A 26,122-nucleotide genomic window follows, 5' to 3' on the forward strand; every position below is an offset into this window, starting at 1 on the left:
AACAAAACTAAATTCATAGTGAAAACAAGAAGAGTAGAGGGACAAAAACTTTTTTATAGATGAATGCCAGCTGATACAGGCAGGGGATGATGGGATAAGAAAATTACCATTTAAGAATTTCTCATGTGGTTATATATGGAATTTAGAAAGATGGTAACGATAACCCTATATGCAAAACAGAAAAAGAGACATGGAAGTACAGAACAGACTTTTGAACTCTGTGGGAGAAGGTGAGGGTGGGATGTTTCGAAAGAACAGCATGTATATTATCCATGGTGAAACAGATCAACAGCCCAGGTGGGATGCATGAGACAAGTGCTCGGGCCTGGTGCACTGGGAAGACCCAGAGGAATCGGGTAGAGAGGGAGGTGGGAGGGGGGATCGGGATGGGGAATGCATGTAACTCTATGGCTGATTCATATCAATGTGTGACAAAACCCACTGAAATGTTGTGAAGTAATTAGCCTCCAACTAATAAAAAAAAAAAAAGAATTTCTCATGTGGTAACTGGTTTAGGAAAGGATCACCAGTGGATGCTACAAATGATGTGTAAAAGGCGGCTGAGAGCCAAGATCTTCAAGGGTATCACCTCAGTTTGACAGACATGGAGGACATACCTTCACCAAAGCATCACCAACACAGAAATAAACCTGATGTGCCATACTGGAGCACATTCGACTTCACTCATGTAGCGTTCTTACAAAAACTGTTTAACCTAAATGAAATCATGAGGAAACACTAAGACAAATCCAGACTGTGAGATATTCTCACAAGACAACTGGCCTGGATCCAGCTAATATATTTAGGGGTGAAATATCCTGGTGTTTAAAACTGATTTTAAATGGCTTGGGGGGAGAAAAAGTGAGATAGATATAAGGAAGGAGGGAGAGAGGAAGAGAGGCAAAGAGAAAAAAAATATGGCAAAAAGTCAATTACTGGTGAATCTATGTAAAAGAACACAGGTATTCAATATATTCCTCTTTCAACTTCTCTGTTGAAAATTTTTTTCAAAATAAAAAGTTGGGGAGAAATTTTCTGTAATCAGCTTTAAAAGAACAGAAAATTCAACATGCTTAAAAGTGTAATAATCAGAAACACAATTCCTCTCCAATATAAAGTATCTGATTTTCTCAAACATACTTTACTGTTGCCCATTTCAGTAAGTGAGAAACATTATGGTATAATTGCTCTGAAATTCCTCTATGAATCCTCAAGGTTTCTAAAAAAGTTAAGCGAAAATTTCTTAGCCCAATTCTGACAATCAAAAATTTACCTAAGAGGCAAGAAACTATGCTGGACAACTCACAACCCTTGCACTTTACCCACAGCCTGGAATTCCACATACCTCAGAATATGGCTTTAAAATGTTCCTTAATAGAATTTTTGATATTTTCAAGTGAGAGATGTATACATTTTTAGCTACATGGCAGACACCCCACATATGACTAGTGGACAACTCAATGTATCTCCAGCGGGATGATTTATCATAAATAAAGTCACCAAAAATTGTAAGCAGTCTGGATTCGTGTTTATTGAAGCCAGTAATTAGAGACATCTTCTTTTCAGCACTAGAAAGCAAGGTTCCACATGACTGCATACTGCATCCAGATAGAGTCACACCCCTGGACTAAGGCTGGTTGGGGAATATATCTGCAGTCCTAATTTTTAAGTTAAAAACACCAATAAACTTAGTATAGAGACAACAGTGAACTTTCACTTACAGCATCAACATTGTTAAGGTCATGATGTACAGAGCAGTCACTTTCAATTAACTAATAAAACACATCTTCAGTTTAAATACTGGTTTAAAAATGCCAATCCAAAAAAAAAAAAAAAAGTGCAAATGAAATTAAATAATTCTAGCAGCATACCCGTTGCATTTTTAGGAAAGACCAATTCATGGCCTTTATCATGGCCATATCTTTAAGGTTGGGCTTGTTTCTTTGATTTTTCCATTTTGAAGACAAACTGCAGCAGATGTAGCCACTACAATGTATATAAATAGTCATAAAATTATCTTTAACAGTCTACCATACAAGTGTATTCTGCAAATAAAATGAATTTTACTTTAAAAAGTAAAGGCTGTTTATTGTTTGGCCTTTGGTTCCAATGCTTGAAGACCCCCAAAATAACAAAAAATATGCCCCCTCCTCCCACCCTCCCTAAGAAGAACCCTGCAGCTCCCCAAAGTTGGTAGACTTTGGCAACCACTGAGCACATGACACTATACATCAGCTTCTTCTGATCCTAGGAGTAGCCACTTGTCCCAGGAAACTAAAAGTGATTGCCAAGAAATCCTCCTTCACAAGACAGGTGTCTTGGCATTTCTTCGGTTTTAGTACATTTTATACTGACACAAAAAGTGCTTATCAGTTTAAGTGATAAAAGTAAAGTCTTGCATTAAAATTTTAAATCACACTGTATCCCTCCTGGATATGTGGCCTTTCAAATAATTTTTCTGAGGTCACTTATTTTGTGGCCTCAGCCCGCCCCTGCCAGATGCTAGAGAGGGATAAAGTGACCCCATCATTCGTGTGGCCGCAAGCTGTTTGGCATCTATTGGTCATTATACCACAACTATCATTCCAAGTCAGTTTACTGTCATCACCTGGACAATCTGGTAACTGGAAGCCACAATACATTTAAAAAAAAAAAAAAAAACAATTAAAAAAGGGGGGTAAAAGTGTATTTTCAACAATAAAACTGGCACGAGAAACATATTTTTATGTTTGTCAGAAAGGTAAGTAAATACTCAGCTTTCTCCTTAACAGTGTTCAGACCTTTACAAAAAAGCAATTCAAGACAGTCTTAGAGTCTTATTATATAACACAGGATATTAAGTTATACCCAGTACAGTTAGTGGTCAGTCAAATCTGGTATGTAAAAGTAATGATATTAGGGAAGTTATGCTCAGAAACAGTACAACAAACATTCATATAAAAAAAGTAAACTCCACAGAAGTGAACTGTGGTTTTCCCTTGGTTTGACAACAAAGGTTTTATACATTAAATTAATGGTAGTGTTTGCATTTCAACGTTCTGTGTCATGTATAAAATTAAAAGTGCTGTTTTAAATCCACAGAAGTCACTTCCAGGGTGATGTGAGACGACAATGTGCATGAATCTGCCCTAAATGGAAACACCTGAAACACTTATTTCCATAAGAAAAAAAAATGCTAGTTTATGAAAGACATAAAACAAGAGAAATGCATCATTTCCATCCTCAGTACAAAACATTCATACTCATTTGTTTATCTAATAGCACTGATCAGACCAGGGAGCTAGGACAAAACCCTTTTGCATCACTGGAACTCCATGAAAGTTTCCAATGACCTTAAGGCAGGGACAGTGTGAGCTAATTAATCAAGAGTGCAATTACATTAAAACCTCCCTCATACTTTCTGTAGCACACTGCATTATGGTAAAATGAGAGGTTGGTCACCCATTCTCTACTAATAGGCCAGCCTGTGATAGTAAAAAAAATAAAATAAAAAATGACAAAGCAGAAGCTATTCAGAACACACAATTCAAGGTAAACTAATGTTGTAACTGCTGACTTTAAACACGCCCCACAGTGACTGACTGCCCCACGATGCACATGTGTGGAGCCCAACACCTCCCACGAGGACATGGCCTGAGCCACACACATGAGCCCTGGGCAGCTGCATCTTCCCCACCCCCACATCAGCTCTACCTGACTCAGGCATCCCCACACCAACACATCTTCCGTAAGGTAAAGATGCATTCAGAACAAGTCCAATTCCTACTCTGCTTAGTGTTTAGTTTGGAAATGCTTCTGATTTTTAAGTTTTAAAAATGATTTGACTTCTACTGAACACACGGTATTTACTAACATTGCTCATCTCCTCCTCCGCCTCCTGCAACGTTCAGCTTCCCCAACACTTTTCTCATTCTTCCTTCCAGTCTTTCTCTTCCCTGGACTTTCTGCTACTTAATCTGCTTCCCATGAAGAAGTGAATCTGTTAACATGCAATTGGTTGGACTAGCCACCATCTGATCAATGACTTCCTGGTCTCATTGGCTCCACCCTAAAAGAAAGTGGGCCCTCTTTCTCTCCATCTATCTTCCCTTCCACAAGAGGCCCAGCTGCACTTGCTGCCCACAAGAGAGCCACACGCCTGAGAGTCCAAGGGTTATCCATCACAAAGGGGTCTGACACACAGCCTTCCTAAAGGTGCATTTCACACTCGGACAGCCACTCAAGTTTTTTTTTTTTAAGTTCATCTCCCCTGCCCCCAAAAACTGATAGCATGTGCCATATCAGAAAAATCCTGGTCTTAGAGAAGATCAATATACATAGTTATTTGGTCATTTTACATATGCACTTTTTAAGGAGGATCAGGCTTCATTTTCTGTTGAAGAGTTTGTTACCATGGAGTCTGGCTTTCGAGTCATTCTATCCAGTTCTTCCTGAACATTTGTCAACACAGTCTTTTGTCCTTAAAAAAAAAAAAAAAAGCAGTAATGATGAGACCAGAAAAAAGAAATTTTTTTTAAAGGAACATTTAAAATAATACAGATTTCTATAATCATTTCTGGTGATAATTCCAGTAAGAATGAGAAAAGTCTTTTTTCATTGTACTGATTATAAGGAGACAGACTCTGTAATTCAGCCCTTCTTTATTCCAAATGCCACAGGTCTGGGCTCCCGGACTACATTACTGCCCCCTGCCTGGGGATGCCTTTGTGCCAAAAACAAAGGCCTTTCTGAAAACCCTCTGAGCCCTATGCACTCTCATCACCATCTTCCGAGAGGTGATATTTGAGTTTCTGGCATGCAGCAAACTACTCTCTGTGCCTCAGACAGATGTTTATGTTTTGTTTCTAATACAGTGGACTCATATGGAATCCTGGAATCACCATATTTCAATAAGAATATTAGACTAAGGCTGACAATTTCAACCTTGCACAAAGTTGGTGCACACATTATTGAATACTAACTGGGGCCTAGAAATGACCCCTATTTCCTCCCAGGGAATACCAGCTTATAGCCTGGGCCACCAGACCAGACTCCTGAGTCTCCAAGGACACAAGAGCCCCTGAAGGCCCAGGCTGACTTGAGGATACAGTGATTTCCTGAGGGCTTTGATCAGAAAATACCAATTAAGGAAAACACTGTATTAATTGATATTTCTTATAGCTAATGGAAAACTTAAAACCCTTCTGAAATGGCCTCAAGCTTCCTGAGAAAACGCGTAATCTTTGAGGAAGCTGGTTCTTTTGTTTCAGAGACCTCCAAGTCATAGACTTGCCCCACCTGCCCATCTGGAAGAACAGATGAGTGGGCAGTCACAGAGCTGGCTATGTGTGACGAGACAGGGAGAGTCAAGGAGGAGAATGCCTGCAGACTTCACAGGCAGCTGATGCTGAGACTGGGGGGGGCAACAGAGTGAACAAAACCCTTATAAAGCAACATAGAAAATTAAAAGGTAAATAGGATGTCAACAGTACACTCTAGACCACACTTCCAACGGACAGAGCTTCTACACCAGGGCCATATGTTTAGGATCTACTTCAATTCACCCAGTACTCAGTTCCTGAGAACCAAATATACATAAAACCCACATTAAAAAAACAAACAAACAAAAAAACCCACCTCAAATGTGCCAAGAAACATGCATGTTAATACGGTAATTCTGTTGTAAAGTATACTGCTCAGTATAAACCAAACACCTGTTCAGAACATCGAGGGTCTGCAGGTCAGTCTACCACCTCATCTTCCAGCACCCTTCCATCACAAGGGTCATAAATCTTTGGGGCCCTTCAGTACCTGACTTCTTGGATGTGCTCTGCACCCCACCAGCACCAGGACTTCCAGGAGAGCCTGTTTTTTTACTCAATAGACTATTGAAGAAGCTGGCCAACACCCCTTCACTTGCTGCATTATCTAAGGAAACATTAAAGAAAAAAGCATCATACAAACTGGATGACTCAATTAAACACCAAACTATTTTCCAGCTTAGAATTATCCACTTGTGGTTATGATCTTTGATACTGAGCACATTCCTTCACTATTATGCCTTATATATGGCTACTGCTAAGGCTGATTATGTGTTAGCATAATTAAGTGAAACTTGTTTATATTTCTCACCGGGGAACCTGTACTCCATGAGGCAGAAGTTTTATGACATTCCATGACATTCCAAAGGTGCTGTGAAAAACTCTCATTCAGAATATAGGCACCAAACATGCAAGAACTAAATACAATTTGAGCGTTTTACTAAAGCCAGTATCTTGGGATATTTATTAAGTCACTGGGATGAGGGCCAAACTAGTAAGCGATTGAGCTTGACAAAAGAAGTGACAATTCATAATTGGTAAAAATATATACCTATTAAGAAACAAAACCAAGGATTCAAAATATACATTTTAAATGACTTCTTATGCTGTATTCTTCTCTGAATACAGAGAGGCCTAAGCAAGGCCTTTACAAAGCCAGGTGTGAGGGGCCACCAATTCCAGTGAAGGAACAGGCCTTGGTCTCTGCCAACCCATGAGCTCCCTCTCTCTAAGACAGGAAGTGGAAAACAGCCCTTGTGGGGAAGAAAATAGCTCAGCTGCCTTAAGATTCCACCTACTAAACCCACCAACTCAGCCCCTAAAGCAAGAAAGGGCCAAGGACCCTCCAAGGAGACAGGACACATACTTTTGATGTTCGGGTCCGGCTTCTTTACTGACGTGCCTGGGGAGGCGCTGGGCACGCTGGCTGGCCCTCCCCGGCCCTGGGTTCTCGGAGAGCCGGAGGGTCCTCTTGCAGGGGATTCCTAAGTCCAAAACCAGGTCGAGTCACACACAGGCATCAAAATAACAGAAAATACATATTCCAAAAACAAGGACATGCCTCTGCGGGGTATTTTTCACAGTCTAGGGAGACAGGTGGCAGGAATGGGAGCTTGTGCTCAGCTCAGTTTCTTTTTAGATCCTAGTTTCTCCTGAGAGAAATATCAAGGTAACAAAGCCTGTTCACTCTAATGCCCAGAGCTCTGTATTCCTTCATCAGACATTTTCTGATTTTCTACCATGTTTCTGGCCCTGGGCTTTTAGGGGGACAACATTCCCTCTGAAAATATAAAAGCCCACACAAATATAAGTTCTCAAAATAATGGTACAAAGCTTGGACACCCATGACACTGGCCCTGGACCCTCAGCTTAATTTAAGGTACTTACGGAGGCTCTAGTGGGCGTGGCTGGCTGCTTGGCAAGGAGTGACTGCAAGAGAGGGACACACCGGCCATTAACACACGCCTGCAGAGTGAGCGGGTCTGGAGAAACACCTGAGTATTCCACTAGAGGGCACCATTAACAACACGCAAGTCATAGGGTCTACACTATAAATGCAAACAGTTTAATCGAGCAACTTGATAGATGGTGGGAAAAAAAATACTTCCAGGAACCAGTTTTTAAGCTAAAAAAGTAAAGAGAGCACAGAAGGGAGGAAAAGCTGGCAGAGGAACTATCGACTCCCTCTGCTGACCTGCCTGCACCACGGGGTCTAACAACAGTCTCATTGAAACAGACAGGTGGGACTGGGTCTGCAATCTGAACCGATCAGCTTGGCTTTACTCCCCTCACCTACAAAGTGTGTATTGGCTCACCTCCTTCACGCACAGGGCTGTGTGGGGGCTATGTGACAAACTGGAGGTAAGGTCAGGGCATTTGGTAAACTGTTAACATGGAAAATGTTATGTCAGGAAATGTACATTTACAGACAGAACAGGTACTTAAGGGACTTCCCCAGTGGTCAGTGGTTAAGACTCTGAGCTCCCAATGCAGAGTGCACAGGTTCAAATCCTGGTGAGAGAGCTAAGATCCCGCATGCCACTCAGCACGGCCAAAAAAACCCTCCAAAGAGAAGGCACTTAATAAGGCAGTAAGCCTACTGCTGTAAGATAATCTGCAAGGCAGGTACCTTGTACTGATCTGACAAACAAGAGAGAATGACGAGAACTGGTAACAATCCCTTTGTTGCTGCAGGCTCTTTGTGGTATCCCCTAACCTTGCCCCAGGGAGCTGGCCTTCCACTCACGAGAAAGCCTCTGCTTCAGCCTCACTGGTCTTCTTACCTGTTGCTTCATTAGAAACACCTGCTCATCCTCCGCTGCCAACTCTTTGTCGTGGACCAGCTGTGAAGTGAAGCAACACGCTCATTTGCAGTCACAGGCCAAGAACACCCCAACTACTTGTCAAAATTCACACCGAAAGGAGAATCTTGGGTTCATGTCTCAACAAGGGTTTTGGAAGTCTCTGCAGAGGTAGGTTTTTCTAGCCTAGCAAAGACCCTGTTTCAAGGCCAGCCTTGGCATGTGAGCAAATGATATTTTAAGTCTGGCAGGTTCTAAACAATACCTCCCAGCTCAGGGTCTGCAGGTGATCTCAGGAGCAAAGGGCATCTACGAACAGTAACCCAGAGGCAGTGGAGGCACTCCGTCCCTCATGCCGCACCACCCAGAGCCATTTACATAACACCACATTTCATCTAAAGCCTTTTTAAAGGCCCCTGGATTATTATCTATTTTTTACTCCCTAAGTGGTTCAATGTGTAAGACTTGTATCTTTATATGTTAAAAAAAAACACCTACAACTCTTAAAATGATTGATTTGGGTACCTTTCTCACAGGAGGTTTCACAATAAAGTCTTCATATGCATCTTCTGGCTTAACAGTTGTGAAATTTTCATGTAAAATAGCTATTTTCTTTTCATTGTCCCAGCCTGCGGGTCTAAAGGCAAAGAGACAGAGACTGACTTGCTTCTCCTTAGACTGAATTAGAGAACACTCCACACACTCTGGGTTAGAGAGGACCCCCAGCTGATACCCTTTTCCCCCAAGTTCTGATACACAGTTGCTGGGCTGGCTGGTAGCCTCTGGCAGAGAAGCCAATATTCACTGCAGGTCCAGTTCCATACTGAGGTCACAGGGCCAAGGCCTAAGGAACCAGCAAAAGATCTGACTGTACATGCTGACTGATCCATAGCAAGTGTTCAGAGCTTTCCCACAACTCCGCCCAGAAGAACTAGGACACCGCGGGGCCCTGTTCTGACAGAGGGGAGAATACAGAGCAACAGAGAGCTCAGGGTGAGACTGTTTCTCTTGGACTCTGGCACAGAGACCCTCGTGAGTCGTCTGAAACCTCTTCTTTCTGACAATGGTTTTTTTACAATGTGTGAATATGTACCCTGGAGCAAAGGGGAGTGGTAGGATCTGCACTTCCCTGGGCCTCAAAACAGAGGAACAGAGGAGTTTTTGAGGGCCCTAAATGGGTGCTGCCCAGCTCAATATCGCAGGACAGGATGGCACCCAGGTTCCATTAAGTTAAGCTGCAGCCTAAGGTAAGGAGCAACTGTAAAATGCCCTACATGACAAACTTTTCTCTAGGCTTCTCATTCTCCATCCAACTCTAGCTCTACAGCTCTATAGAGGTGCTTAGTCAGGGCGCTCCCCACAAATGGCTTTGCTGACTTCACCAGCTCCTCAATGGGCAACGACCAACAGTACCCCAGGTGCCAAAGACACTGCCGTGACCTATGTCACCCTCAGAAGCTCTGAGCTTCTTCTCCACTCCAGATTGCCCTGAACACGACCAGTCTCCCTGTATCTCTTCCTCCTGAGATCTTAAGTGACTTGGGTATTGACTGACTCCAAAAGCATACCACTCACTGCGTGCTTGTGGCTTTGGTGCTGGCCTGACTGCTCTGGACAACGGTTCTCTGATATCAGTCCGTGTCTCTAAGTTTGCTGTCTGGGAATCTCCTGACAGCAGGCAGCCAGCCTGTTCGGTACCCTGAGCACTCTGGGCTTCCACACCTTCAGGCGTCTTCCCCACTGTCCCTCCTGCCCTTCCATTCCTCTGGCTTGCACACACCACTCACCCTCCCGGCGTCTCTCTGCTCTCCCTGTGGCACCGCCTCTCCTACCCCACCAGTGACCTATCCCCCCCTCCGCTGTGTCTCTTACAGGCCACATACAGGGACCACATCTCATTCATTTCTGTGTCCTCAGCAAAAAAACGTGGTCACCTAGGAGGTACTCAGTGTTTGCTGGATGAACTGCCATTCTTTTTTAAGTCAAGAGGACATCTAAGCCTAAAAACGCACAAGTCCTCTCAGAGACCACACCTCCAACATTTATTTATGCATCCACCATACTTCTCATTCTCCAGTGAGAAAATGACACAGGTTCCAAGTCTCTGCCCAGGACAGTCGGCCCCAGTGGCTCCCAAGTGTGAAAAGCCAGAAACACAACAGGCATTCAGTATAGCCAAAGCCCAAGCTGATGAGGTGCGAGGGAGGGGGCAGGCAGTCATCCTGCCAACAGATGCCAGTAAACCAGACGTTGCAACAGAAAATGTCCAGGATCCCCAAAGTGCCAATTCCCTATGCTGGCACTCCTTTGCTCAGCCAGTATTTTACCAGAGTTGACAGTAAGTTGGCAAAAATGTTTTGTCAACTTGCTTTCAATGAAGAGAGGCAGCACACCTGACCTCACTCCATCCACTTCCTTCAGACAGGAGGCAACGACAAGTAATCTGGAAAGGAGCGGAGAGGTAAAGTTGGGTGTATCTATGCCCTAGGAGGTCCAACTCCAAGAACTTTGCCAAGCAAGCTGGCTATATGAGAGAGAAACAGAGGCACCTCACTTGGAAGGATAAAATGTAAAGAGCAAATGTACCATAAAGAGAAGCATTCAAAAGCACCACTCTCTGCCCTCTTTAGATGTCTCTGTCAAAAGCTTCTTCTGTCCCTTTTTCACTATAATAAAACTCTGCTACACACACACACACAAACACACACACACGCATCACCTACAAAGAACTCACATAAAAACTGCTTCCTTTTCCACAACTAAGGCAGGCGTGGTAAAGTGGAAACCGTATGTTTTATGAACAATGTACTTATACAACAAGTCGAGGTTCTTCTCTTCCTTCACTGATGTGTATATCAAAGCCGCTCCATCTGATCAATCTGCTTAAGGAAAACAAATTCACTGCAGGAGACAAAAACAAACACATACAAGAACAATCCTCAAAGTATTAATCACAGGTTGCTCAGTTTTGATCAATATATGATTAACAGAAAGTGTTAAAATTTTAACAAAAAAGGGAATAGTAGCAGAGGAAGTAAGTTGAAAGCATAGAGCATGTTGATGATAGTGGGCCACGTAGGTCTTTTTTTTAAAACATGTAAACTGCCATCTTCTGACCCATTAGGCTGTGTCCCAAGCAGTCAAGTTACTGGTTCTAAGGCTAGCCTGGGAAAACCTTGAGCACCGCCCAGGCACACAGGCTCTTTCCCAGACAGATGCCCACATGTGATCAAGTGTGCCATTAAGCATAAGAGAGATGGGTACCACCATGTCACTGCCCTCACCACTGAGCGGGACAAGTTGAAGAGCCCGAAGGAAGCAGTGGAACCCATCCTTACCCTCCCCAGCCCAGGATGTGGGGCTACTGGATTGTCACAGAAATAAAGACTCAAAAGACTGTTGACAAAGCATCTCTCTCATTGACAGGACAAAACATAAACATACAGGAAACCCTGAAGCATCTAAAACACTGTCATTTGGGTAATTAACCTTTTCTAAAAACAAAAAAAAAGTGAAGTTTAGAAAGATTTCCAAGATACAATAAAGATAATTTGTAATAAAATTATCACATATCAGCTTTCTTCTTAATATGAAAGCCTATCACATGTACACCATTAAAAATAGAAAGCAATCAAAAATAGGCAGAAATTAAGTCTCAAATACCAACACTGTTAAATTTTAAAAAGTAAAAACATGTATACAGTTTCATCCCAGCATGAGACTATTCTGGGTTCAGGAAGTATTTCGTCTCTTTGAAGATGCCCCATCTGGAGCAAGACTGGATCAACACACAGAGGGAAGCCTGTGCCCCTGGGCCCCAGCTCAGCGCCCCAAGGATACACTGAAGGCAGAACCTCCGTAGGTGTGACTGGATGAAGTCAAAGTGCTCGTCCCTGTAATCATGCTCCTTCTCCAGGACACTCACTGCATCACACTGCAGGGAAGATAGAAAGAGAAGGCAGTTACCTTTCTGCCTCTCTGCCTGCTGAGATGAGGACCACTGGCTGCTTCAGAAATAAAATTATCACAGCTTCAAAGAAGGAAGCCACAGCCCAGAGTCCAAGCATTAATTAACTAAACAGACAAGAATGAAAAGCAACTGGAGATTTCCCCCTTCATCCTGGGCCTTAGCTTCCGCATCTGTAAAGTGGGATAAAACAGCCCTGATCAAAAAAAAAAAAAAAAAAACAGCCCTGATCATCTCACAGTTGTTCCAGGACTCAAACAAGGTCACATCAGGGAACAGGCAGGTGACCGTGCGCCGCACACTCCGAGGGCTCCAGTCTCAGAGTATGGTGTGAACAGCTCATGCTGTACTTGGGCAACCTACCAGCTCCGACTAAGATCACAGAACGTCTGAAACCCAGAGTGTTTTTACAGCTATTTCCTTTTCATTTCTAAGAGACACAACTTTATGTCTCTATGACTACCCTTTATTTCTATTCCCACCTCATTATCTTACAAACCCTGAATCCCCTTTCTTCTTTTTCGAGGGTTGCTATGTTCCTTTCTGAAAACAAGCCCGATAGACTTTAGAGACTAAAGGCCAAAAGAATTCTGCTCTTCTGTGTTCCTTTTGCACCATTAGTTTGATCTAAACAAACTGGTTTACACAGCCTTAAGAAAACTACTTTCAGTTCTGAATCTGAGTCCCTCAATAGAGTTGACAGTGCTCCATGAGGAGATTAACTCAAGCTATAAGTAAATGTCACATTTCTAGCAACAAGGTAAAATGACAATATTTTCTATACTAATATATTCAGTGTACCTTAATGAATCCTGAATTAGCCCAACATCCCCTTGGGAAGACACCTAATTAGAGCCTCTCAAAGTTTCTTACAGATGGTGAGTGTTCACTGACCAAACCCAGCCAAGCTTACGACTCCCACCTTTGCGCACACCACCAGCACTGGGATCCCGAGGTTATGAGTCAGCATGTTGTCACCGAGAGGCAGGGCAACATTTTCTTCATCAGGACCTGAGGTCAGAGGCCCTCTTCTTTGTGGGGAACCTTGACAACCTTCCTCAGGCTCGACATAGTCTTGAAAATCTTTCACAACTACAGGTGAAGAAGGAAAAGAAAATTACACACGCATTCACACAATAAAAAATGCACAAGCCAGCTTTAGAAGACGAAAGAGGGAGTAATAAGCACAAAACCTTAAGAGTTGTGACAAACTTCCTAACTGCATCCAACTTAACTGCTGTATTAAGGATTTAGGGGTACTGATGCAAAAATCTCAATTCTGACATATTCAGTCTGAGCAGCAAAGATACTGACCTGGTCATCTTCAACTGTATCCAGCTCTTAACAATTAAACAGGTTTTTAAAAATCTAAGGCTTCAGTAGTTCCTACTATGAAAACAAAAAGCAAACACTTTTTTTTTTTGGTCCACACAGGGAGGCTTGCAGGATCTTAGTTTCCCAATCAGGGATTGAACCCAGGTCATGGCAGTGAAAGCGCTGAGTCCCAACCATGGGACCACCAGGGAATTCCCAACGATTTTCTTATATGTTTTACACTTTCAAAACATTAGGATAGTTGAACTGTGTTAATTCAACAGAGGCAACCACTAGAAATAGGTTATAACTTATAAAACTCCCCAGCTTTCTCATTAGAAATAGTTAAAACCACTTGATCTACACAAAAACATGCTGTTTCCACGCAGAGGAGGTGTGTCCCTGGTAAAAAGTGAGGCTGCATCTGCCCAGCACCACCTGCATCTCCTCGTCATCCTCACTCTTGCGGACGTTCACCTTTAAGAGATCCTGAGGTGTGTGTGTCATGGGCCTGTCCCTGCCTAACACAAGGAGGGGTCAGTGGTACCACATTCACCCCCTGGCACACACAGCCACTACTCCGGCCAGGGATGCAACCCCACAGGAGGGCCTTCAAGCTGAGAGAGGTCTATGGCCTTGGTTCAGGCAAAGCCCACAGACCTGCACCTTTTTCTTGGTGCTTCAAAGTCACATGCCAAGCCAGAGAATAAGGACATGGTGATTAAAGCTACTTCGAGCCAGAGGAACAAACGGGCAATTTACAGAGTTTAGGGTATCATTATCCAAGCTTCTGGAATTATCTGGGGACACACTGTCTTTCACATAAACTGAAAATCACTGATTAAGCCCAAAAGTGTAGATGTAATATTTCATCTCTACAACTTCTCTCATATATATATAATTAAGCTCATTCATATAATTTCATTGCCAATATAAACAACTGACTGAAGAGATCTTCACTGCATTGCATTTTGGACAAAAACAGAGAAGGGTTTTTTGATAACTGCTGAAGGATCTTGAAGCAATCAAAGGTTCCCACTTATTTTTTTAAAATCTGCTTTATTTTAGCTTTATGGAGCCAAGACTGACACACAACAAACTGCACATGTTTAAAATGTAAATTTGAAAAAAAATTAAATGTAAATTTGATTTGGGGGGAGGGATGGGAACCTGACTGGTGTTTTGCGGGAACTCAGTTTCCTGACCAGGAATTGAATCCAGGCCACAGCAAAGAGCCTGGGATCCTAACTACCAGGCCACCACGGAACTCCCTAAATTTGGTATTTCTGACATTATGAATACACCCCTGAGTCAGTAACACCATCAAGATGGTACATGTATCTATCACTCCCAGAAGTTTCCTTATACCTTTTGGTAATCTGTTCTCCCCACCTCTCCTCAACACCATCCCTAACTCCATGCAATCACGGATCCACTTTCTTTCAATACAGATTAGTTTGCATTTTCTAGAATTATATATAAATGTAACTGAGAATATGTTCTCTTTTTAGTCTTCCCACATTTTCTCTTTAAAAGCATTTTAACAGATCTCCAGGTCAAGGAAAAATACAATGGCTTAACTTGGTAGTATCTGTAACTCCCCAAGGTCACAGGCAGCACTCAAACAGGCCGCAAGACAGTGAGCACGGCAGAGCCTGGAACAGGTTACGGGTGAGCTAGGGGACTGCGGGAGGGCAGGCAGGGGCGGGCAGCTCCAGCAGTCTGCTCCATGAACCTCCACTCCCAGCACGCTGTATCAACTCTGTTGTGTTCTACACATGCCATGATATGAACGTGGGTGGGAAACCCTGGGCTGGGCTCCTTATTCTCTGAAGGACTGGCTTAACTACTGCTATCCAAAAACAGTAGGAAACGCACACATGTTTTTAATAATCCAGCATTTAAAAAATAAGTTGGAAGACAGAGCAGATATTCCTAACAGAGGTGACGAAAAGGAATGATAAAAATAAAGTGAGGACTGTGTAATCTGAATAATAAAATGTACATTTCACTTAAGGCACACAAATTTGTTGTTGTTTAGTCACTAGGTGGTGGCTGACTCCTTGCGACACCATAGACTGTAGCCCGCCAGGCTCCTCTGTCCATGGGATTCTCCAGGCAAGAATACTGCAGTGGGTTGCCATTTCCTCCTCCAGGGGATCCTCCTGACCCAAGGATCGAACCTGCATCTCCTGCATTGGCATGCAGATTCTCTACCACTGAACCCAGGGAAGCCCAAGTGCACACATACTATAGGATTAACAGTTTCTCTCCGGCAGGTGGGATGGCCAGGATTTCACAGAAGCCATCTGCCCACCTGGGGCGTCAGATGGGAATTGGTACAGGAAGGAGCAGCGCTCTACCCTACTGCTGCCACCTCCTTCTGTTCTCTTCCCTCCTATCTCACTGATCACCTGTTGGTTCCATAGTTCTGAGAAGACTCAAGAGACAGTACCTAACTGTTTTCCTCTACCTGATAAGCAAGGGAAGCCCCAGACACAAAGCTGGAAAGAGAAGACCAACCTACACACAAGCACCACCTTCTGGCAGCTTCAGGGACTGCTCTATCCTCCCCCATCAATCCTGCTGCCAAACAGCTGCAATGGATTCAGGACCACTGGGGACCCTAATCCAGAAAGAACAACTGGCCAGGGAGCAGCCTTCCAAACTCAGCCGACTGGAGACTGAAAGCAGGATGGGCGACAGCCTTTTGCTTATTCAATACAATACCTAGAGCGCAATTAATCTGGAAAGTGGGAGTCCTTCAAGCGAAAAGATGGCCAACCACTTTATTAAAATGTAACCTAAAACCAGCACTAACAAAGGCACTCCTTCAACGGGTAACACAAAGGCGTGAATACCATTCCAAACATCTCAGACGAAGGGCAGTGAGAACAAGAGAGGCCCTCAGAAGGTTAACCAGAGTCACGAGGCATGGATGCGGTGCCAGCAATCTCTAGCTGCCCTCTAGTGTCCTCCTCTCCTTCCTTACAACCAAACAGAACACACGGCCACACCGACTACATTTCCTAGGGAAATGTCTTCTTAGGAAGACCATGGGCACACGCCCTTCAGTCCTTTGCTTTTCCTCCATCTGGCTGCCTGCAACACAGATGTGAAGGCTGGAGCTCTAGGTGCCAAGAAGTGAACCACACCCTAGAGATGACCAAGTAGTAAGCAAAAAGGAGCCTGGGTCCTTGACCTGTCTTCCTTGAGCCACTTTCCAGGCCTGAACTTACCAACCACTTCTGGATTTCACTTGCAGGAGCGAGTAATAAAACCCAGTCTTGTTTAGGCCACTGTTATTTTGGGGCTTGTGTCACATGCAGCTCAATCTAATCCTAAAAGATACAGACATCAATGACTAAGACCACAAAATGAATTCTGTGTGTCATGGGAACACAAGCTCCCCAGGATTGGGCACCCTGTCTGCTGTATGTATCCCAACACCTAGAACAGACCTGGCCCAAGGCAGACACTTTCCCTCTCTGGGAAGTAAAAATATCCTTGGCCCAATCTCTTCCTTTTTTTTTCTGTTTTAACAAGCCTTTACAAGGTTTATAACTCTCAAGAAAACAGGTTCAGAGACTGAAATCTCTTGTGCCATTAATCTGGGTATGATGGTAAATGTGCAATGAAAAGGAAAATGGCTCTTCAGCCTCAGAAGTCTTCTCAGAAGTTGTCTTCAGGGTCTCTATTTCAGGGGCAAGATCGGCTTTATCTAGAAAGATCAGTGTTTGAGGACTGATGAGCTGAGCTGCATAACAATCACTGCAGCACACAGGCGGGTGTCCCAGGAAACATATGCACATAGCAAACTAAACAATCACCCATTAAACTCGTTTTAGCTAATCTGAGACAGGGACAAGCTGAAGTTATGACGGGAAGACACTCCCGTCAAGAAATCTGATTTGAAAAGCACATCGAGATTCCCGATGTGTCTCTGCCAGTAAGTATGAAGGTCCCGTGTGCCATGCCCCAGCAGCCCTCACTAATTCACTAAAGGGAATGATGTCATCCTGTGGAAATAAGCCAGGTGGAGCCAAGACTGCCCTGGCCAAGAGAGCGCTGCTGCCGCTCCAGCCCCTGCCCCTCCCATTTCCCTGGCAAGTGGACAGAAGCTGATGTAACTGCACAGAAGCAAAGACAACGAAAAACAAGCTTCTGAATCACAAAAAGGAAAAACAAAAACGAACTTCCTTTAAAGTTTGCTCTCAAAAGGCCTTGGATATCCTGAGTCTTAAAATATCCTTTCATTTTAATGACCAAAAAAAAAAAAAAAGAACTTCCTATTTTTTACTAAAATCGTATTTGCCGGATGGCAAAATGAACTAAGGTAAGAGCCGAAAGATTTATCTCTTGTGAGGCTTCCTTTAAACCTGCAAACGAAAGGGTCCATAGAACCTCAATGACATCCAGGGCAATGAACTCGCTACAGAAATCACAATAAATCTCCAAACCCACAGATGTGAACTCAGCAGACAAGGGGTAAACAGAAGAGGAAAAAGACTTATAGAACCGATCACATTTTAGGGGATGAGGCAAGAACACTTATTATAAAAGAAAACCAATGACAATAAGGAACACTGATTCATGTATTTTCTTCAACTGTGACAGCTGAGACAAAGACTGCCTTGAAGACTTTTTTTTGGCCATGCCACACAGCTTGCAGGATCTTACTTCCCCGACCAGGGATGGAACCTGTATCCCTGCAGGGGAAGCATGGAGTCCCAGCCACTGGACAGCCAGGAAATTCCCTGCTTTGAAGACTTTCTGACCACTGAATCAACAAAAGCAACTCTGAAATAAATGGTGCAAACAAACACTCTAAAAGGGGAGCTTTGCAGCCTCTTGATCCTGTTGAAAACGAAGGTGGTTGGAATCATCCAAAGTGAGCAGGGAGCTTTCCAATTAAGAAAACCCTACATTACTTACACTTCCGTTCCAGCTCCCTCATTTCTTCTGGTGGAATTTTCATTTTATCAATGTGCTCACGTAAAACACTAGCCCATTTCTGTAGTGATTCCATCACAGTCCAAGGCCTAGACATATCTGCAACAAAGATGACCAAGGTCTCCGGCAAGGATTCAGCAGAAACTGCAAATTTCAGCAGGCCTTTGTGGTATAGATCTCCATCCAGAATCCACACATTGCAGCGTGTGTGATCTAAGAAAAGAAGCGAAGTGAAGTTACTGACGATGACCATCAGCACAGCTGAAAAGGAGAGTCACAATAGGAATAAATTTGAAGATGAGAGCCACAGAATTCCACACAGAACACAAAAAAATCCTAACCAGGAAACACAACGCTTCATCAAGATGTCCTGTGAACTGTCCAAACTATAAAATTTCTTTAACAACCATAATATACTGTGCCCACATCTAACAGAATTGCTGCAACATCTGAAGACCAAAGAATAAAGGACATTTTAGCTTTCAGTAAGGATCAGGAAATATGAATAAAAGCTACAAAAGTTCCCTGGACAACTGTGCCATAGTCTAAATAATCCATTCTAAGATATCAGCAATCTGTGAAGCAGCAAGCTGGGGCCAAGAGCCTGTGGTTAAACAAGCTCTTCTTCTGTCAGTCACACTAAACAGTGAGCTCACATACCACAAAGGGTGCAAAGAAACAGGACCTTTGTAATTAAACGCTGAGATAAACTCATTACTTACATAACTCAGATATGGATTATGGGATGCCTGATGATATTAAGGAATTACACTTATTTTGGGTATAATATAATTACATTTTCAAAAGCCCTAATCTTTTAGAGATACATTTGGAAGTAGTCACAGATAAAAAGACATAATGTCTGTGAAGTCTGCTTGAAAATAATCCAATGTGGAGTAAAAAGAGGGTGTAAAGTATAGCTGACGTAACACACCAAGAACTGGTAACCTGAAGGCAGCGGATAGATATACTGGGGCTCATCAAACTAGTCTGTGTTTTAGGTAGTTTGGTTTTCCCCCGTAAAGTTAAAAACGCATTTGCACAAATGTGCAAGTGCTGACTTTTAATGAAGCACGATTCTAAAATTATACCTAAATAATCAAACTGTAAAATTCTCCAAATTAATAATAAAGTTTTTAAAATATCTTTTTCAAGAAAAAATTTTTTTAAATATAAGCACCTCAAGGGAGCCATCCTACTATCAAAATATAATTTTATTAATTTCTTCCCCAAAAAATTCCAACTTATACTTTAAAAAACCTGTCTTCAAATTCAGGAAAGGTCAAAAGGAGATTCTAGATGTCCTACTGACCTCCCGGAACCCTCCTCGTTGGAAACATTTTGACTGAGCAATGTGTGTGCTACCAGGAAGGACCCTGAGTCAGAGTGACTGGCCAGAGACAAACCGGAAACTAATCCTATCACCATAAAATCCAAGAATTCGAGCCATGAAATCTGAGAAATGGCAAAGCATTTCTCCTGGGTTCCCTTACCATCCTGTGCTCCACCTGGGGGCCCCTCCCCAATGAAGTCTCTTGCTTTAAAAAAAAAAAACAAACAAACCTATCTTCAGTTAGCCACCTTTTTCTGATATAATCAATTCATTTACAGGCTGTAAAAAATCTTATATTCATGACTTTATTTCAATAGTACAATAAAGGTATCTACATCCAACTATGCTTTCAAAACTCTTAACACATTTCAGATAGCAGTTTTGATTTGGATTCTACGAATGCCTTCAAAAATACTGCACTATACCTGAAGTCTGCAGATTTTAATGCCTGCTGCTCACAAAACATAGCTCCTTTCTTCCCACTGCCCATTACATATAACTCACCCGTGTGCATGGAGGTTACACACACCACAAGTGGTATCAAATGGATACCCCAAACCCTGAAGGCAGAGGTCCTTTGACATGTCAAGTCCTACCACAAATGAAGGACAAACCAGATCCTATATTCTCTACCTAGGTGATTGCCTGCAAAATGTATATTTATAACCCAGTCATAACACACAATTAAAAAAAGGGAGGCTGAAAGATGTATAATTAACCACAGGTAAGGACAACTCTTTCATCAAAGAGGAACTTGCAAGTAGGCGGCCTAAAAAAATCCTGTAAATGCAGAGGTCAAGAAGTTTTTAAGGCAAGTTTAAGGAATCTGAAATAAAAATTAACATGTACTTCAACTCAAAAGCAAGTGAACATGGTTACTTTGAGGCTGGGATGAGATATGTTTATGCCCTTTGAAACAAGCATCTGTAGACATGTAAAGAGTATATACATGATGTTTCATATACTTTCAAAAAGTTACTAGATCACTTTGCTGTTCCCCTGAAACTACAACATTGTTAATCAGCTATATCCCAATACAAAATAAAAAGTTTATAAAGTTTTTTTGGGGGAAAAAATGGGTACTAGACCTACCACTGTGTTTCAAGCACTCAGCAACACTTAACACACGCCACCTCTCATTCTGTCAACTTACAAACTAGTTTCATTGCCCAATATTACTAATGAGGAAACTGAGGAACAGAGTGGTTAAGTCAGTTACAACTAGTGACTACAGGAGTGGGATCTAAACCAGTTCTGCCTGGCTACAATGCCCAAGTTATTTCCACAATAATCATCAAAGACAGGAATCAAAAGACTCAGACATGTAAGGCCCCCTAGTCTAGCTCAGTGACCCCTGAGTCCCAACCCTACTACCTACACAAACTCCAGTGGGCCTAGGCAGGCACTGGAAAGCCTCTGCTCTCCTTAGACAAGGAGTCTCAGCACCTTCCACCTCTCTTTCACAATGAACACAGGGAATGTTCAGTAAGGCAAAGGAAGCCAAGGAAGGAGGAGCAGGAAAAAAGTCCTTGGGGTTCTAAGATGACCATAAAGTTAAGATTAAAGGGTTTTTTCCCCTTTATTTATATGATTCTTGGAACTTAAAGAATTAAGGTAGAAGGAACCATCTGAGATCAGCTTCTTCATTCCAGCAATAAAGAAATGAGGGACTAGAGATGGTGGAATTTGTCCCCTTGTAAAATCACTGTTACATGGTGATTCTTACTGTTTAAATGGGTAAAGGCAATTTTAAAGAAAGTAATTTAATGAAGATATTTCATCCTTAGGCTACATAGATAACTTTCCTACAAATTAAAAGACCTAGGCGCTAATAATTATTTATTCTAGAGTCATTCAAGATCTAACATAAAATCTGAAAGTTTAGAAAGGAGGCAATACTGACTAGTGGTAACCAAAAACCATTATTCCTACTGGACTCATAAGAAAAAACTTGTAAATGATATCTAATCCTTATAAGAGAGTTTACCATGCACTTTTAATCATCCCAAATACCCAGAAGGTAGAAAACGATTACTATCCACATTCTACAAATGTGAATTAAAAGAGAACATTATTGCCTCTGAGTCTCTATTCTCTCCACTTGGGGAAAACAAAAAATACTAAACAAATATCCCCCAGGAAATCAGCATTTCTACACTATCACACACACACACAAAAACCTCCAAATTCTCTTGTGAATATCTGTTAAGCAGGTACATTTTGAATTACACTATTTTCAGATTTTCCACTAGAACCAGACAGAGTAACAATAGTGCCCAGATCAGCGAGCCAAGCATTTCTCTCAAACAAAAGTCTAAGGCACTTAAAAATTTCTTAGTTTCTTACATTCATGTGCATCTGAAACTTTACCCTCAGTATCTCCTTTTAAATGGGGCCAGCCAGCTAACAGGCCCATTCCCCATTTTGCTAACATACTCTATATAAAGAGAAGTAGGTAAAGTCCTACAAAAACACACACTTCATCTCTTCTCCTGTGACTAATTCTCTTAGAACTAAACAGAAAATTGAGAATGCCTGGCCATGTTGCAGGAGTGGTAACCAAGGACTCAGACACCTGCATGGGTATCAATGCTTCACTCACCATCTCGGTCCTCATCATGGACGCTGAGGTAGAGATACTCTAGGCCTCTTCCTTTTTTGCCATGCTCAGCTCCTTGAAGTTTCGTCATGAGGGTTGTTTTACCAGAACCATCTTCACCTGCAAGTGATGCACGTAAGAAGACAAAGTGTACTGTTTATTCTAGGCAAGGATGGGGAGTCTGCAGTCACACAAGGAACTTTCATACGGAGCTTGCTACAGAGGTCTCATCTGCATTCATAAACAAAGCAGGACCTGCTGCAAGAGTAGTCAGGGTGGGGAGAGGTGAGAAAGGTGGCAATTTCCAAGATCTCAAACGACAATCTACTGCAGCCATCCTTACCTCCCAAGGAAAGGAAGAAGGCAGGTCCACAGACCCTATCTACAATTTGTAAGACACGCAAATGGAGAAGTGAAAGTAAAAGGTGGGGCCAGTGTCTCACAAAATAAACTTCTACCCCAAGAAAAGCAAATCTTCAAAATATAATCAACCTTAATGAAAAAAACTCTAACCCTGCCTCATAACCATGAATGATGGGGATGCTTTTCACTTTCAGTTTTCATACATTTCCTTCACAAGCACCCTGAAGGCCAGGAAACCAATGAAAATAATCACAGACTTAAGCAAAACTCTTAAAGCGCAACCTTAATAATTACCAAGCCTCTCCTCGTCCCCCTCCACCCAGTGAACAACTCCCCTCCCCCAGCCTCAAAAGAAACCTTAAACATCAGAAGGAGCCACCACCAAGAAACACTGCTGGCACTCCTGGGATTTAATACTACAGAATTATGGACCAAGAATACTGAAAGGCAATCCACAGATCCAAGTTCTCCTCTCCACCCCCAATGCCTCTCACTCAGGCCCTCCGCATCCCATCTGGACACGGTGAGCACTCAGCCTGACTTCAGGCCACCTGCCGCTCTCTGCCAGAGTCCCCTTTCTAAACATAGATCTGGTGCCCCGGATCCCCCAATTTGTGAAGACCTCTAAGGGTCTTTCATTACCTGGTGCAGTGGTCATCAACTAAAGAGGGCCATCCATTCTCCTCAAAAACAGTGGGAAAACCACCCTCCAAGTGATTCCCATGAGAATCAGACCGAAGAGGTGAAATAAAATGCCCCCAAGAATCAAGTGGCTTCAGGAAAAAGCAGCGACTCTTCAGCCTTCCACAGTGTACCTCCACCTTACCTCATCAGTCACCTTCCACAAGGAGGCTGTGCTAGCTTCCACCCTCCTCCATCCTCCTCACCTCTGTGTTCCTGAGAACACTAACCCTCTGCGGCCCTGCATGTTGACACTTATCTTTCAAAATACCTACCTCCAAACAGCAGCAAGCCATGGCTGATGCTCCAGAATCATCTACCTATGCCCAGGACATCTATCCCCCTCTCACTAGACTGAGATTCTTGTGTACTGTCTGCGGGATGTCTGCACAGTCCCAAGGCCCAACCTGGGCAGTACATGACTCACTCAACAAATAGGTATTGGCTGTATGAATGAACCCAGCCAAAGCCTCTCACTCGACAGAGATGTTGAGGGACCTAAGCCAGGTAACCCAGCAGTAAAGCCTTCAACAATGCAGGAAAAGTCCCTGGTGGGGACTCCAAAGCCTGCTGCCCTTTGCGGCGTCCCTCTCACCTTACACTGCTTTATCAAGATCGAGAAATGGCTCCTGTGGCATCTCCTCCCAGTCCGACGACCCCCAGTTCACCTCGTTCCCCCAGCCTCCTCCGCTAACCTCCTCATCCAGTCCCTCCCCTCTTTATGCCCAGTTTGGTGAACTTCGAGGCTATGAGCGGAGGAAGTCAGGGACATTTAAAGCAAAGCTAATATTGCGGCCAAGCGACTAAGGAATGTGCCGAGAAGCACTTGCCAGCATCCCTGGGCTCTCGAAAAGGGGCAGCGTCCCGACCTCGGCCGTGGTGACTCGGCCACACTAGGACTGTCCAGCCAGGGTCTCCAGGCCCTCCCGAGCAGGCAGGCGGCAGAGGAGAGAGAAGGCAGGGACGAGGGAGAGGGCGCCCCGCCTCGCCCACCCCAGCTCCCCGGACAACGCCCCGCCGGCGGCGCTCACCGAAGACCAGAATGTTCTTGCCGGACGGTAGCTTGGATCTGGCGCGGGTGGACACCTCGCTCAGGATCGAGGACCTGTGGGGAAACGGCAGAGCGGTCGGCCCCGGGGCCAGCCTGAAACTGACCGGTCCGCGACTGCCCGTCAGTCCGTCCGACGGTCCGCCCCGCCCGGGCGCACCCTCCCCGGACCGGCTGCCGTAGCCCGGCCGCCTCGCAGTCTCACCATAGACTCTGGCCCTCCTCCTCTTCACTGGTCAGGTCGCCGGCGGCCGCCACCGCGGGCCCGTTGGGGCCCAGCAGCAGCTTCTTCTCCACCCCCACCGGCGCCATCTTGCCAACTGCAGCCACAAAGAGGGCCCTCCCCCGGGCCCGCCGAGGACCCGCGAGGACCCCGCCGGGCCGCCCGCGCCCGCCGCACCCCGCGCCACCCGCCCCGCACGGTCCGCGCCGCTCGCCGCGCTCCGCCGGGCTTGCGAAGTCCGCGGGCTCCTACAGGGTCGTGAGGCCACCGCGGTGGTGGGAGGTGGGCGGTGGTCAGGCAGCTGCCTGGGCAGCCCTGCTCAGGGAGGCGGCGGTGCGAGCGGGAGCCGCCCGGGCGGAGGTCGCGCTGGCGGCCTCTGCCGGCCGAAGAGGGCAACAGCATCCCCGGTTCCCGGTCTTCCGTCCAGTGGCCGCTCCGGCTGCGCTGTCCGAGGACTGAGGCACCGGACGGAGGCGCTGAAGCGAAAAGCTCAGGCTTTGGAATGAGAACAATACAGAATAACGCCGTTTGTCGGGCGCTTATCGTGTGCCAGAGTCCCACGTTATCTCACTAAATCTCGTCAAACTCTTTAACGGTGAGGAACCTGAAGCTCAGAAATCTTAAGAAACCTGACCGAGGACTCAATGCTTTCCAGCTATCTTTTGATAGCATCCTGGTACTTCCAGTCTTACTCACCAGTTTTAACCTATTATATATACCATGAACTCTGCCTAACCCTAATCGAGCCACGAATTGAAAGATCGGCCTTAAACGAGACTCCCCAAATACAAATATCCTGCTTTTCACGTCGTTCTTCCTTGACCCTATTAAGACCACGAGGCAGTGATTTTTACCGCAATGAAGAATACACTTTTTTTTTTTTCTGGGAGCCACCGTTTGACACCAAAAATACTAGGCTTTAATTTCCTTTCTTCAGGAAAAGAAAGAAAAAGGAATAGATGTGAAAGGAGAAGGGGCAGGGGAGGAAAGGGGAGGAAGAGGGTAATGGGAAGAAAAGGAAAGAAAAAATACACTTCACCTGTCCAGTTTCACTTTAGGTGTGACTGCTACCTGAGGGCTCTGTGGACGCAGAGGCATTTTACAAGGCATTTCTAAATATCACAAGGAAGTAGGATATAGCAGAAAAGCAATCAAGTATGTGGGTTTCAGATGAGTAGGACTCTGATCCTGGCTCTGCCAACATGATGGCAGCATGAATTAAAGGATCTAACAAATCAGCATATATGCCAACCTGAATGTAAGGTTCAAACAAGACAATGGGAGTGAAAACTTATTTATAATTATACCTCGAAGTCTAGGAAAAGCAGAGAAAGTGTTGTACATCATAAGTAGTATCAGAATTTTCACAGGACAAAAGATGGAGTTGAAAACTACAGGCCAGTGAAATTCATCACCCCTAGGTGAAATTCTCTAATGTGACCAGTTGGAAAAGGAAAAGATAGCACCAGATTTAGTTTCTTTTTTTTTTTTTTGCAGGAATACCAAGTAGGAGGATGCTGCAGAGTTAGCAAATTCAGAT

General features: G+C 44.0%; 1 protein-coding gene across 1 annotated transcript; it reads right to left on the minus strand.

The window, feature by feature from the left end:
- Positions 1–1,506: 1,506 nt before the first annotated feature.
- On the minus strand, positions 1,507–24,723 carry DYNC1LI2 (dynein cytoplasmic 1 light intermediate chain 2). Its single transcript, XM_043898682.1, has 13 exons — positions 24,565–24,723; positions 24,343–24,416; positions 22,271–22,387; positions 18,318–18,548; positions 12,991–13,160; positions 11,942–12,035; positions 10,836–10,971; positions 8,627–8,738; positions 8,084–8,143; positions 7,188–7,229; positions 6,667–6,784; positions 5,791–5,907; positions 1,507–4,459 (listed from the first exon to the last, which is right to left on the minus strand). Exons 1-13 carry the CDS (start codon positions 24,669–24,671, stop codon positions 4,359–4,361), a joined length of 1,479 nt encoding a protein of 492 aa, XP_043754617.1. The 5' UTR covers positions 24,672–24,723; the 3' UTR covers positions 1,507–4,358.
- Between the last annotated feature and the right edge of the window lie 1,399 nt (positions 24,724–26,122).

Source organism: Cervus elaphus, chromosome 4 (genome assembly GCF_910594005.1).
Source record: "Cervus elaphus chromosome 4, mCerEla1.1, whole genome shotgun sequence".
NCBI lineage: Eukaryota > Metazoa > Chordata > Mammalia > Artiodactyla > Cervidae > Cervus > Cervus elaphus.

Bases quoted from the DNA above. Each gene is read 5' to 3' on its own strand.
- DYNC1LI2 (XM_043898682.1), bottom strand. From the start codon at position 24,671: ATGGCGCCGGTGGGGGTGGAGAAGAAGCTGCTGCTGGGCCCCAACGGG. The intron at 13,161-18,317 runs GTAAGTAATGTA...CTTCACCTGTAG, and splicing joins GAGGGAGCTGGAACGGAAGT to TTGTGAAAGATTTTCAAGAC. The intron at 10,972-11,941 runs GTATCCTTGGGG...CAGATTGATCAG, and splicing joins ACGGAGGTTCTGCCTTCAGT to ATGGAGCGGCTTTGATATAC.